The sequence below is a fragment of the Puma concolor genome, chromosome B3, assembly GCF_028749965.1.
Source record: "Puma concolor isolate L17-30 chromosome B3, mPumCon1.1.hap2, whole genome shotgun sequence".
Taxonomy (NCBI): domain Eukaryota; kingdom Metazoa; phylum Chordata; class Mammalia; order Carnivora; family Felidae; genus Puma; species Puma concolor.
The window spans coordinates 148,995,802-149,009,932 of record NC_141672.1 but is presented as its reverse complement, the minus strand read 5'-3'; the positions used below and the strand labels follow the sequence as shown (position 1 = coordinate 149,009,932).

Sequence of the window (14,131 nt, the reverse complement as noted above, 5' to 3'; positions counted from 1 at the left end):
TCAGTGGCCCCTTTCTCCTGACCCTTGAAATCCCACGGCCAGCGCGTCACCTCAGGGCCAAGTGTTGCCCTCCGGCTTTGGGCAGGAACTTTTATTTCAACCTTTGTGCCTTTGGGAGGAAAACACATTGGTGCCCCGGATCCCCAAGGTGACAACCGTGTCCATTTCCCTCATGACCGTGGTCGTTCCAGTGACAATTTATGGAGCGTTTGCTAACCATGTGTCTGAATGGGGCTGCTGGTTGTACCCTTGTCCTGTAAGGCCCCTGGAGGGGGCCTCTCAGCGGCACAGGCCACCACAGTCCACAGGCATGTCCTGAGCCAGCTCGGGGACATGGGCGGGGGCCACGGCACTCCCTCTGGGGAGGGTCAGTCGGCTTTCTGCCTCCGCCGCCTGCTCAGTCTTACACGAGGGGGATGTGTGGGCAAGAGGGACCCTGTGGGCAGGGACCCAGGGAGAGCGGGAGACAGGAGCGCCTGCGTCCAGAGCCGATCGCCCGGTCGGGCCGCCCGTCGGGTCTGGGTCTCAGGGGACAGGTCTGAGAACTAGCCGGAGAGGCCAAGACCGGCCGGAGGCAGAGGGCAGGTGAGGGTGGCCCAGGCGTGCACCCGGCTGAGCCCCGCAGCCAGCCGGGCCCGGCTTGCTTTACGGGGGTGTGTGTACAGGCTGTCAGCGTCATGTCGGGCAGCTTCCCGCTCCCCTCCCGGCCTGGGATTTCCCGTCCGCGCCAGGAAGGGCTTGGGTCAGGGCTGCCCGGCCTGCATGATCTGGCTGGGATGAGCGAGGGGCAGAGAAGGGCCAAGGGGGGCTGCCCCCGGGAGCCCAGCCCTCCAGGGTCAGAACTGTTGCCTCAGGCCAGGGCTTCCCCGGCGTGGCTCCGGCCGGCCACCCCTTTCTGCTGACGGGCCACAGGAGGGAACCGGCTTGGGTCTCAGGAACAACCGCGTGGCCTTGCTCAGCCCGACAGAACGGCCGCCCCAGCGCAGGGCTGGCCGCGTGCTCGGTGACGGTCAGCGGGGTGGGGGGGAGGGGCGGGCCGGTCAGCGAGCCCAGGCCTCAGGGTGCTCACCTTGGGGATGGGGGTGCTGACCCTACCTGTGGTCAGTCCCCCACCTCCCGGGCCTCCACCCCTCTTGGGGCCAGTGGGGGGCACTGGGGAGGCGGGGGTGGGCCGCGGGCTCCCCGGGAAGCCCCCCGGGAAGTCCCCCGGCAGGCACTCCTCAGGCTCTGTGCTTCTTGTCTGTGAAGAAGATCCTCCGGTGCTTGTCGGGCTGCAAAGAGGGAGAAGATGCTGAAGCCCAGGGCCCCTGGACAGGGGGAGGCCCGGCACGGCCTGCTGATTGCAGACTGGGGCCCCAGCCCAGGGAAGGCCGCACGGTGCCCCAAATCCCACCTCCAGTCCCCGGTTCTGGATGAAGGGTCTGTCCCTTGTGGCTGAGGGGAGGAAGGGGTCTCCCAGAGCTGGGGTGCGGCCGGGCCAGTACCCGGGGAGGGGGGGTAGGGTGGGGGTGTCCGTGGCACCAACAGGGACCAGAGAGGGTGTGGGACTTTGCAGGGGTGGGGGGAGCTGCCACGGGATTCTAGAGGGCCTGCCCACGGGCAGGGTCTGTGGTCCCGGGAGAGTCAGGGCCCTGCCCTGGGTGACTTGGGTCCCAGGATATGTGGGGTGCGGGTGGGGGGCACAGCTCCCAATCTACCTCTCACAGGCTCTGAGACCTCGGCAGTGGCCTGGACAGGGAAACCTGAGGCCCAGAGACCCCCCCCCCCCACCTTACATTCAAACCGAGCACCTGTGAGCATATGACAGAGCTGGAAAACTCTGGGTCCCTCCGGGCAGTAGCAGTGACCTGAGCCGCTCACGCATGAGGGCCACAGGTCCCTCTCACCAGCAGGGGCTGGCGGCCACCCCCTCCCACCACGGAACCCACCTTGTGTGTCCGTCCAGTCTCCTTGCTCCTGGCTGCTGGGATTTGTTCATAGGTGTTTCTGGGCTCGGGGAGCCCCGGGGCCCCCGAGAGGCTCTCGTAACCATAGACTGTGGATCCTGGCAGCTTGCTGGACGGGGCGCCCGTTCCAGGACACGGGGGCCCAGCTGAGCTGCCCCAGCAAACTGGGGCCAGTGCCCAGGTGCCACCTTCCTGGTCCGGCACGTCGCCGGGCTCTGGTGGGGGACCTGCCGTCTGTAGGAGCTCGTAGGCGTCTGCCGGGCTGTCCTGGGAGCAGGGCTGAGCCCTGTGGCTCAGCTTTGGGGACGCCTGGCCCCAAGTGGCAGCAGAGGATCCTAGAGCCTCAGAAGGGGGGGCCGGGAGGTAGCCCCGGGAAGTGGGAGGCACCACAGGACCCCGGTCTGGGCTCACCCCAGAGAGGGCGGGCCCTGGGCCGTCAGGCCTGTCCCGGCCTCCATCCGAGCGTCTCCTCGGGGGCCCCTTGCCTGGGGAGCAAGCCAGGCTGCCAACCGGGCCCAGGCCGTGCCTGCTGGACACCTCCGCGCCCGGGCCTGGCCATGCCTGGTTCGTCTTCCTCAGGTCTGAGTAGATGATGTCGTTGGGGCTTCCGAAAGACTCGTCCAGAAGGAGGGCACTCCTCTCAGGGAGGGGAGGCACCCTGACAGGGACCTGGGGAGACAGGAGAGAAACTGGGCGTCTTGCAGGTGGCCTTGTCGCTACGATGCCCTCAGGTGAGCGGAAGACTGTCTCGGACAAGCTGAGAGCCCCGCACTGGCTCCGTCTACCTGCTGCGTGTCGGCATTCGTCGCCATTCGGGTCCCTGCCGCCCCCGTGCTCCTGAGTCCGGCCTCTGCCTTGGCATCCGAGGCCCGCCGTCGACGCCCAGACTCGTCCTGCCCTGTCCGCCCTGCACAGCGGGCCACTGGTCCCTCAGAGCCCCTGAGCCCACTCACGCGCCGCTGCCTCCCTCTAGAACAGACCACCCCCGAGTCCGTCATTTGGGTATCTATTCCACCAACATTTACTGAGCAAACTGTGTGCCACACACTGTCCCAGGTGCCAAGGACTGCGTGGCGAGCGTTCCCACTCTAAGCTGGGAGACGGGCAACGACCCACCCTGTTACGTCATCTAATACGACTGACTCACGATAACAGGCCACGAGATGACTGACTGTCGGGTCAGGATCGGTGGGACGAAGAAGGGTGAGGCAGGGTAATGGGATGGGCACAATGACGGGTGGGCAGGGCAGCCTCTGGGCTTTCTGGAAAGATGGCATGCAAGCAGGGAATGGAGTGCGAGCTGCAGGCATCTGCAGGAAGGACATTGCAGCAAGGGCACAGCAAGTGCAAAGGCCCTGAGGTAGGAGCGAGGTTGGTGTGATCGGGGAAGATCCACAGGCCAGTGAGGCTGGACAAGAGCGAGAAGGGGGGGGTGTGCAGGAGCCCTGCTGAAGCCCCCACGGACCCTGGGGAAGGCCTCAGGCCTGGGGTGTGCTGTGATCTGTGTAGGAGGAAAACCTCCCTGAGCCCCTCTCAGGAGGTGAAGGCATCTCCCCTACAGTTTAGAGGAATTTTCAGGCATTTTTTTTGGTATATAAATTTTTAAAAATATTTTCGAGAGAGAGGGGAGAGGGAAGGGCAGAGAGAGAGAGAGAGAGGATCCCAAGCAGGTTCTGCACTGACAGCACAGGGCCAGATGCGGGGCTCGAAAACCCACCAACCGTGAGATCACGACCTGAGTTGAAGTCAGATGCTCAACTGACTGAACCCCCCAGGGGCCTCCTTTCAGGCATTTCTTACTCATTTTCTCATTCAAGCCTCAGGGGACCTCAGGAATGGTAAACTGAGGCACACAGCTAGAAAGACCCAGCCGAGGCTTGAACACATCCGGCTGGCCGGAGCCAGGCCCTGGCGTGGGTGAGCCCGCACCGCCCCGGGCCTGGCTCCCACACCCCGCAGCCCAAGGGCCGGGCCTGGGGACACGGGCACAGCCCCACCCCGAGAGGCTCCTCACCGCCATGCGTTCGTCCTCAGAGAAGCTGCAGGAACTCACGTCCAGGTTCTTCTTTGTGTGGAGGAAGGACACGGGTGGCTTTGGACAGGGGCAGGGGCTGGCAGTGTCGACTGGGCCCCTCGGGGCGGACGCCGTGGCAGGCAGATTTTCCAGGCCAGGGGTGATGGCATCGTACAGATCGCTGTCCTCCGGCTGGGGTGGTGGGGGCACAGCAGGCGTGTGGTCACGCACCCCCGGCCGGCCTCCAGCCTCCTGCCGGAGATTGCCATGTGCCCACCAGGCCCCTGACCTCAGGTGGGATGCTGCCTCGGTCTCCCCTTTCCAAACAGGGACCCCGAGCCGGCACCGAGTGCCCCTGGATGGTGGTGAGTGGGGAAGACGAGTGCAGTCATGTGCCCCCGCGGTGGACACCCCAGGCCTGGGCGCCCTGCCCCACCACCCCCACTCAGGAGGAGAGGGGTGCGTACCCGGGGGCAGGCAGCAGACAGGGTCTCCCCAAAAGGCTCAAACTGGACCTCCTGGTAATGGCGCACAAGCTCGGCCAGCGTGCTGTGGCTGCACGTGTCCCCCGAGACGAGGTAGCGCCGGTCGGGGAGCTGGTTGATGACAAAGTGCCGACAGCGGTCACTGCCCCTGCAACACAAGCACGTGTGGCCTGGGGCTGTGGGCCGGGAGGGCGCAGGGTGGGGGCTTCGGGGCCGGGACTCGGGGCCCCCGAGGGTGCGGGGCGGGGGCTCCAGCACAGACTGCCCAGCCTGGCAGGTGGCCGTGCAGGGTCTGCACCCCTGGAGAGTGCCTGAGCCTGCTCCAGCAGCGGCGGCGGGGGGGGGGGGGGCACTCACTGGGGTGCAGAATTTGAAGAGTCACCACAAAGCTCCGTAATCAAAATAACCAGTAAGGCAATATTCTACAAAATTAAAATCAATACCAGAAGTTCTGTGATGGACAAAGTCTTAAAACAAGACAAGGTCCGACCCTGGGCACACACACACTCAGCCTCACTTGTCCCGCCCACCCCCGTCCCCGCTGTAAAGATGGGGCTCCGGCCCCACCCCCAATCCAGCCTGTAAAACCCTGCCCCCCTCCTGTCCTCTTTCATGGAAGGATAATTCTACGGCGACACACACACATGTCCCAACCGTGGGCAGCGACGGATTTCCACACATGAACACGCCCAAGGGACCGGCACCCAGAGCAAAACCGGAAACACGTCCAGCTCCCCAAAGACCCCCTCCTGCCCCCTTCCAGCCTGGGCCCCGACCCCGCCGTCAGAGATCAGTTTGCGGGTCGTGGAACTTCACATAAATGGAATCAGTTTTTCTTCTTTGACTCAACATTGTATCTTTGAGATTGATTCCTGTCCACGTGGAATTAGCTTCCTTCCTCCCCCACCGATGTGTAGTATTCCATTTAATGAAAAGATCCACAATCTACCCATTATGCTGGTGGACGTTTGGGTCCTTTCCAGATTGGGGAGTGCTATAAATACAGCTGCCGTGGACATTGTTGTACGTGTGTTTTGGCGAACGTGTGCGCTCACTTATGCTGGGAATACACCAAGGAGTATGCTGGTGGGGCCAGCACCCCCATCCTTCCCTTGTAGCCCTTCGTTGTGGGTTCCATTTGTATCTCCCTGTCGCTGATGCTGCTGAATGCCGACATATTACGGTCCTTGGCGTATCCTCTTTTGTGAAGCGCCTGTCCAGTCTTTTGCCTTTATCATATTGTCTTTGTCTTATTGATTTGCGGGAGCTCTTCATATATTCCGGTACGAGTCCTTTGTTAGATACATGTATTACAATACATAACTTCTCCAACACTCTGGTTTGTCCCTTTATTCACTTAACGACAACTTTTGATTAACAAAAGACTCAGTTTGAAAGAAATCCGATGTATCGACCTTCTCTTTTATGGTTAGTAGGTTTGTGTCTTAAGAATTGTTTGGGGCGCCTGGGTGGCGCAGTCGGTTAAGCGTTCGACTTCAGCCAGGGCACGATCTCATGGTCCGGGAGTTCGAGCCCCGTGTCAGGCTCTGGGCTGATGGCTCAGAGCCTGGAGCCTGTTTCCGATTCTGTGTCTCCCTCTCTCTCTGCCCCTCCCCCGTTCATGCTCTGTCTCTCTCTGCCCCAAAAATAAATAAACGTTGAAAAAAAAAATTAAAAAAAAAAAAAAGAATTGTTTGCCTTTCTCAAAGTCTTGAAAAACTTTCCCGTTTTCTTTTAGGATTGTACCGTTTTGGGGCACCTGGGTGGCTCAGTCGGGTGAGCGTCCAACTCGTGATTTGGGCTCAGGTCATGATCTCATGTTTGTGAGTTTGAGCCCCACGTTGGGCTCTGTGTTGAAATCATGGAGCCTGCTTGGGATTCTCTCTCTCTCTCTCTCTCTCTCTCTCTCTCCCCCTCTGCCCCTCCCCTGCTCGCTCACACAAGCTCTTTCTCTCAAAATAAATAAACTTAGAAAAAAAGAGAAATGTACTATTTTGCTTTTCTCACCGGGGTCTGTGGTCCGTCTAGAATTAGTTTTTGCCTGTGGTGTGGGATGGGCGGGCCCTTGCTTTCCGGCTGGATGTCTAGTTGCTTCCCCACCACTTACTGCCTTCCCCACAGGACTGCTGTACTCAGGTGACCGAATGTGTGGGACTGTTTCTGGACCGGGTGGTGCTCCACGGATCGATCCATTCCCAGAGCTGAGCAGTAGTCCACCAAAGATCATGTTAGGAAAAAAGAGCCTTGATGCTAAAAAGACATTTGAAAACTGCTGAGCTCACGTGTTTCACAGTACTTAGCGTAGTACTGGGCACGTAGAATAATAGTGTCTTAATAATGACTGATGTTTATTTAGTCCTTACGATGTTCCAAGCACTGTTCAACGTATAAACTCATCCAACACGTTCGGCAATCCTACAAAGAAGATACTACAATGTTCCCATTTTACAGATGAAGAAACAGAGGCACAGAGGCAAGGTTAGGATCTGAAGTGCAGCGGTTTGAGCAGGCGATAATTTTGAATCTGATCCCAGGCCTCTGAGGTTGGCCCTGGAGCCCTGGCCCCCCCCTTCCTGACCGGGGGAGGGGACTTTTCTCTTCCTGCCTTCCCCCACCCAACCTCCTCTCCGGACCGGGTCTGATGTCACCATCTCCGCTCCGTCCTGGCTGTCCTGCCCCCTCTCCTGTACCGTAGCCCAGCCCTCATCATCTCACAGGGCGCTTGGGCCTCCCCGCGCAGGCTGGCCGGAGAGCCCTCGAACCGTGCGAGCCCCCCTCCACAGGAGCCTGCGCCCTGCCACCCCAGACACCACGCCTCCCCCAAGCCCGCAGTCTCCCCTGCCCCTGTACCTTTGCACGTGCGGCCCCATCGGCTGGAAAGGCCCTCCTGGACTCCCATTGTACCCTCTTTCATCCCTGGCAGATGGCTCAAGCTTCACTTCGGGGAAGCCCCCCAGCCCCCCCCCCCCCCCAGGGGACGCTCTCTCCTGCTCCCAGTCTGCTCCCTTTGAAGGCCGGGGCTGCCTCCTAGGGCCAGTGCTGCTCAGGAAACGTCCGCTGAGCCTGTGATCGGCGGACGGGATGGCAGACCCGCGCCCAGGGAAAGCCGAGCCCTGTGGCCTGTCGGGCCCCTGTGATTATCTGCGTGGCCGCGTTGCGGGGGCCTCACGGACGGCTCCTCTCCTACCTGTAGGACAAGATGTAGCTGGTGGCCCGGTCGCTGAGGCGGATGAGGAAGGAGCCCAGAGCTTTGTCCCCAAGCAGCTTCTCCGTCTGCCTGGGCAGAGGATGCGCAGTTAACCGGGGCCTGTGCCCTTCCGGCTGGCTGGCCCCGGGCCTGCCTCAGAGTCCCTGCTGGCCATGCCCTTGGGTGCCAGACCCAGTGCACACCCCTCCAGCCCTCTGTAGAAGGCTCTCTCAGACCTTCGGCTGGGACTGAGCTCTGTCCCGGCTCAGTCAGGCAAACTCAAGACTTACTCTTGGTCTGGGTTGGAGTCCCGCCCCCACTGCCCCCACCGCCCCCACCGCCATGCACCACCCTCCACGGCAGCCTCACTGGCAGGCACAATAGCCGCTGACCCTGGCCACCCACTCTCCACCTGAATGGCTCTGTGGTAAGAATGAATCCATATAGCTAGAGATCTTTAGTTTCAGGGAGCTCCCTGCCACAGGACCACTCTGTACAGTTGTGCACGTTGTGCACTACACAAGAAGTTTCGGGGCGCCTGGGTGGCGCAGTCGGTTAAGCGTCCGACTTCAGCCAGGGCACGATCTCGCGGTCCGGGAATTCGAGCCCCGCGTCGGGCTCTGGGCTGATGGCTCAGAGCCTGGAGCCTGTTTCCGATTCTGTGTCTCCCTCTCTCTCTGCCCCTCGCCCGTTCATGCTCTGTCTCTCTCTGTCCCAAAAATAAATAAACGTTGAAAAAAAAAATTAAAAAAAAAAAAAAGAAGTTTCTGCAGGGAGGAGGTGCTATTATGTCTGGAGCCCGGTCACAACAGCAACCCCTAGGTCCTCGTCTCCCCTGAATGTCCCTTCCAGCCCTAGGCAGCTCTGGGTATTCCTGAATGGTGCCAAGTATTTTGGAGACGTGGCGGAAAATTCCAGCTATCTTCTGGCTTGGCAGTAGGTAGACCACTTGCTCCCCAGATACTGAGTGCCTACTCTGTGAAGGCCTACTGCAGGTTTTACCCAGCCCAGCACTGAATGAAAATGCGGAGCCCCGGGGTGCCTGGGGGCTCCGTCAATTAAGCATCTGACGTCGGCTCATGTCATGATCTCGCGGTCCGTGAGTTCAAGCCCCACGTCGGGCTCTGTGCCGACAGCTCGGAGCCTGGAGCCGGCTTCGGATTCTGTGTCTCCCTCTCTCTGCCCCTCCCCTGTTCATGCTCTGCCTCTCTCTCAAAAAATAAACATTTAAAAAAATTAAAAAAGTGTGGATCCCCTTGCTCAAAAAGTAAGCATTTCAAGACGGGGACCGCAGAGGGCTAAGTTGAGTGCGGGACCCCCAAGGGCTGCTGACCGGCGTGTGCTGTGGGACGGCCAGGCTGGACTGCTGTCCCTCCTTTCCTGCTCTGGCAGGTTGCAGATCCCACACCGCAGCCTTTATTCCAGAGTGAGTGCACGTCCAGGTTTGCCCGGGACGACCCCCACCCCAAATGGCTCTGTCGGCCTCCTTATGAGCAGTGTTCTGGTTGGGGGACGGGTGACACGGCCCCCGGTCTCTCACCCGGTTCTCCGGGCCCGGTCTGCCCTCACCCTGCACCTGCCTGCCCTCTCGGTCAGAGTGGGGGCCGGTGTGCCCCCCGCCCTGCCCCCAGGAGCGGACCCAGGAGCCAGGCTTGTCCCAGGGCCCCCAGACCACTCTCGTGGCCCCAAGGGGCTGAGGGTCTTGCTGGGCATGTGGACGGGGCAGCCCTTACTTGCGGGTGACGAATCCGTGAAACCAGGGGGGCAGGGCTCCGTCGTGCAGAATGAGGGGCGCCTGTGTCTCCATGAACCACGTCCAGGCCAGCTCCTGCAGCTTGGCCAGGGCCTGGCTGTCCCCCACCTCTTTGGGCCCCTTCCCCTGGCCGGGCTGCTTCAGGCCGCCCTCCATCGTGGCCAGCACCCCGTGGAAGCAGAGTGCAGATGGCCCACACGCCTCTATATCTGCGCGCCCCGCTTATTTGCCTGAGTCCCTGCCCTCCCTGCCGCCCGCCGCACAGGAGCCCTATTGTCACCTCTGGCCGGCTCTCCTTCCTGACTCTGGGGCGGACACCTGGTCACATTGGTAGTGAGCGGGGGGGTGGTGGATAGGGGAGGAGACCTCAGACTTCCTGGCCCCTTGCCCCCAACCTCCAGTCTCTGCCCTGGCCGACGTCCTCAGCCAAGCCACCACTATTAGCAGGGCAGTGGAACTAAATTCTAACTCCCTCTCCCTCATGGAGGCCACTTGTGTTTTGGTGAAGTTCTGTGCTGATTAATCTCCTTCCACTCAAGATTTATTAAGTGTCTACCGTGTGCACGAACCCCGGGCTGTGGGCATAAAGTCGTGCCCCAAACAGCATTTCGCCCTCCTGGCACGTACGTTCTAGCTGGGGCGGGAGGGTGGGACGGAGACCTGAGGGGTCCACATAGAGAATGTGCCGTGGGGGGTAGTGTGCATCCCGATGACGAGGGAGAGGGAGGAGGGGCTCGCACCACTCAGATGGGGGTAGGGACAGGGGCGGGGGCCGCAGGAGCCCTGCCCAGGGGGAGGCCCCGGAGCGGGCAGGTGCCCGGGGAGAGACGCCGCTCGCCAGCAGAGCGATGAGGAGGGTCTTTGCCGGAGGCTCGTGTCTGGGAGCCGAGGGGCCTCTGGTGTAGACAGGCCCCCTGGAAGGGCCAGGAGGAGGTTAGGGTACAGGATACCTGCTCATCTGTGAATCCCTCGCGTGATCCTGAGCCCCGCAGCGGAAACCCAGGCCTGGTCGACATCTGGGCAGCAGGTGCACAGGGCCAGCCCCAGGGAGAGGCTCCAGGTTGGGGGTCCTACCTCCACGAGACCCCAGGCCCTTCGCGACTACGTTGCTGCAGGGAGGGAGCTCCATTTTGTCGCGTGTAAAATGGGAGCAGAAGCAGCAGCCGCTCTTTGCGGGGCCGTGAGGACAGACGGTTAAGGTGACACTCGTGGACATTCAAATCCAGACGGCGCTGCAAGGTGGTGGCAGACGCCGGGACAGCGGCTGCCTGGGGGAGCTCGTGGCCAGGAGGCGCAAGGAGTGGCCAGGAACCACTGGCATCCTTCCCTGGGTCTGGGCGCCGCGTGACCGCAACGTGTCCCCCTGTGGTTCCTGGAGCTCTGCACCCCGGGTCTGGCCCTCTGCCGTTTATGTTCCGGCCGCGGGACCCTGAGCAAGGGATTGACCTTCGCTGGGCTGCAGCGTTGTCTCTGCAGCAGGGCCAACGCTCCCGTGGCGGGAAGGTGGACGAGCAAAGTCCCAGTGATGGTGCTGGGAGTCTCGGAAAGAGACAGAACCAGCCGCTACTTTGACCGGGAGCGTGCCCTGACCTCACGGCTCTGAATCGCGGTCGCGCGTGCTCATCCCAAGTCAAGATCAAAAGCCTCTGGCGACCGTGTGACGCACACAGTCGTGAAACTCCCCACCCCACCCCACCCCCCCATCTCGGAGTCTCCATTTCCACGTCCACAGAAAGGGTGCCAGGCGGTCCAGTCACCCCCCCCAGGGACGGAGAGACATCCGCAGGGCGTGTCCTCTGCACAGGGACAGGCGCACCGGCCCCACCAAGTGCTTCCGGAGGGTCAGCTACTGGGCACATCACCTTCAGGAACAGTTCATTTCCAGCCTTGATAGCGAGGCTCCAGCCAGGGGGCCCGGGGACCGACACAGGCACGCAGGCAGTTCTAATCTCCTGCCACAGATACAAGCCTGGAAAATACTGGGCTCAGAATGGAAATCCCAAGGACGAAAATTTTCTACATGGGGACGGGGGGCGGGGGCGGGGCGGGGTGTGGATTATATCTTTATTTTCCCTAATCTCTAACTGAAATTCAGCAATTTCTCCCATGACTAGTGCAGAGAACAAGGCTCATTCGTGCTCATGTCACCTGTGACTTTGTCACCAACAGAAATGACGAGACATGCACGTCCAGCTACTGGAGACATGTGGAGATGCTGCATTTTTCTCCTCGTCCCGTCAAAAGGATAGTAGCTGGACCCGACGCCGGATCGCGTTTTTTAACACGCTAATAAAGAAACACGGCGTTTCTACACCACAGATGTTTCACCAACACTATTCCAGGGTAATTGATCTCCACCCTAATGCTACGTATTTTACTACGTGTGTTTGAAAACACTTTTCCGAGAAGAAGCGTGCGGCCTTCACCGGGCACCAAGGGGGCCCGGGGCTCAGCAAAGGTGAAGGAAGCTGGGGTTTACCGCCGGAGCGGAGCCCTGCAAGTATTCAAATGCAAAGAAATGTGTTTCTACAATTTTCCATCAGGTTCTGTCTTCCCGCCTCCCTTTCAGGCAGGGCACCGTGGTGAGCAGAACCTGGTCGTTTGCATGAGAAGACAAAGGCGGTCTGTGACAGAGGGGCCGGGGCCAGGGTCCTCAAGTCAGGCAAACAGCCGGGAGCCTGTGTCTGTGCTCAGAGGAACCCCGGGCCCAGGTCTGGCGGCATCAGGAGCCCCCCGAAGGACTGGGGTGGGTGATCTCTGATGGTGCTTCGCACCCCACTGCTCAGCCTTGCCCCCCACCCCCACCCCGCCCTGACCTGTGCTTACCTTTGGGCCGGGCCAGGCACAGAGGTGACCCTGGTGTGGCCCTGCCCCTTACAGTCCCCCTCCCCGGGGTGCCCTGAGGGGCACAGGCTCTAGGGTCACACTGACGGGCCTAGGACCCTGGCCCCTCGCTGGCTCTGCGGCTTTGAGGGGGCGCTTAACCTCCCCGCTCGGCGTCTCTATCAAGGACGGAGGGGAGAAGCCCACCCAGCAGGGTTTGGGGACTCAGAAGCCCGTCCAGGTGATGGGGCAGCAGGAAGGCAGCTGCATCTGTCGGCTGGGGAGTCTTCCGAAGCCACGTCTGTCTGTCTGTCTGATCAAAACCTCCCCGCGCTGGGCTCTCCTCCCCGGGTCATGCTCCTCCCGTAGGACCCAGGATGCTCATGGGCCATCCAGGAAGTGACTCCTGCCTGCGGGGGCCTAGCTCGCCCTCCTGGGAGGCCACCCCCAGGTCTGCCCGGCCGTTCCGCCCGAGGACCCCACACCAACCCTCCGTGAGTCCACGTACCGGGGACGGGATGCCAGCGAGGCCTTTTCAGGGAATCCTGGTCATGCGCGTGGCCGTTCTCACACCCTTGATGTCCTGGCAGTGGGCACGGATTTGCTCCCTAACACGAGGGGGTGGAGAACAAACAGGCCGTTTTCTTTCTTCTCAAATTGTCCGCCTCAGTCTCCACTCTCCTCTGTGCCGAGAACGGGCCTGGCTACGGTTAGACGCTCAACAGGCATGTTTTAAATTATTATTCCGATGCATGATACACCCACATGCCTTTAAAAAATAAAAAAAAATATTAAAAAGTTGGCACGCCTGGGTGGTTCAGGCGGTCGAGTGTCTGACTTCGGCTCAGGTTATGAGCCGGGGGCTCAGCTAGTCGGTTCGAGCCCCGCGTCGGGTCCTGTGCCGACAGCTCGGAGCCTGGAGCCTGCTTCGGATTCTGTGTCTCCCTCTGTCTCTGCCCCTCCCCCCACTCACACTCTGTCTCTCACTCTCTCAAATACAAACATTAAAAAAAATTTTTTTTTAAATATATTAAAAAGTATCCATAAAAACATTTCCCCCCAAGCATTAAATGCCGTTGTGCCCAGGTCCTCCTCGACCCCACAGGCACTACCCTTTCCTGACCGTCCTTCCTGGGTTTCTCTGTGCACGACCAAGTCTGTATGTATGTCTCCTCTCTTACATAAAGGGCAGGGTCTACACGGTGCTTAGTGTATGTCCAGAGGTTTGCTTTGTAAAACACGTTAATTCTGTACCTGGGAGCTCGGCTGCAAGAGGACTCGAGGGGCAGCTACGGTTTCCTCGCACCGTAAGTTTTGTAACCCGCCCCCACGGGAGGCCATTTGGTGGTTTCTAAGACGCTCCTATTTGCAGCACGGACTTGATTGCACGAGAGTGAGAACACCCACGGATGCCTTCCCGCCAGAGGGGTCCCGCCGTTCAGAGGGCGCTTGCATCTGGAGTTCGGATAGATGTCGCCAACTTGACTGACTTCTTTGAGGGCTGGATTCATTAACGCTCGGTATCACTGGACGAACGGGTAGATGAATGGGTAATATTTTCGAGCTTAGTCATTGCGCGGCCGCTGGCTTGCACGGAAAACTGGGGGAGGGGCTGCTGCGGCTCCGGAGGGGTCGCCACTGTCACTACGAGTTCTTCCGGCCCCTCGGTGCAGCTGAGCAAGTTTGTTTCTGCACAGCTACTGGGGTGTGTGGGGGGGTACCCAGAGATGCCATTCCGGCCACCCTCCCACCCCACACGGGCAGCTCGGCTGTACCCACAGCACGCTGGCCGAGCACTGGGAACCTGACAAGGGCCTATAAAAACATCTGTAACCTGGGGCGCCTGGGTGGCTCAGTTGGTTGAGCGTCTGACTTCGGCTCTGGTCATGATCTCACAGTTCGTGGGTTTGAGCCCCACGTCCA

The 14,131-nt window shown here is 60.5% G+C and overlaps 1 protein-coding gene across 1 annotated transcript; it reads right to left on the bottom strand.

Moving 5' to 3' along the window:
* Positions 1 to 58: 58 nt before the first annotated feature.
* SH2D7 (SH2 domain containing 7) lies at positions 59 to 9,549 on the bottom strand. The gene is given in 8 exon segments (XM_086711779.1): positions 59 to 1,307; positions 1,929 to 2,615; positions 3,961 to 4,154; positions 4,157 to 4,228; positions 4,231 to 4,331; positions 4,333 to 4,593; positions 7,633 to 7,722; positions 9,366 to 9,549. Coding segments are annotated over 8 exon segments (1,668 nt in total). The 5' UTR covers positions 9,542 to 9,549; the 3' UTR covers positions 59 to 1,220.
* Positions 9,550 to 14,131: the final 4,582 nt, after the last annotated feature.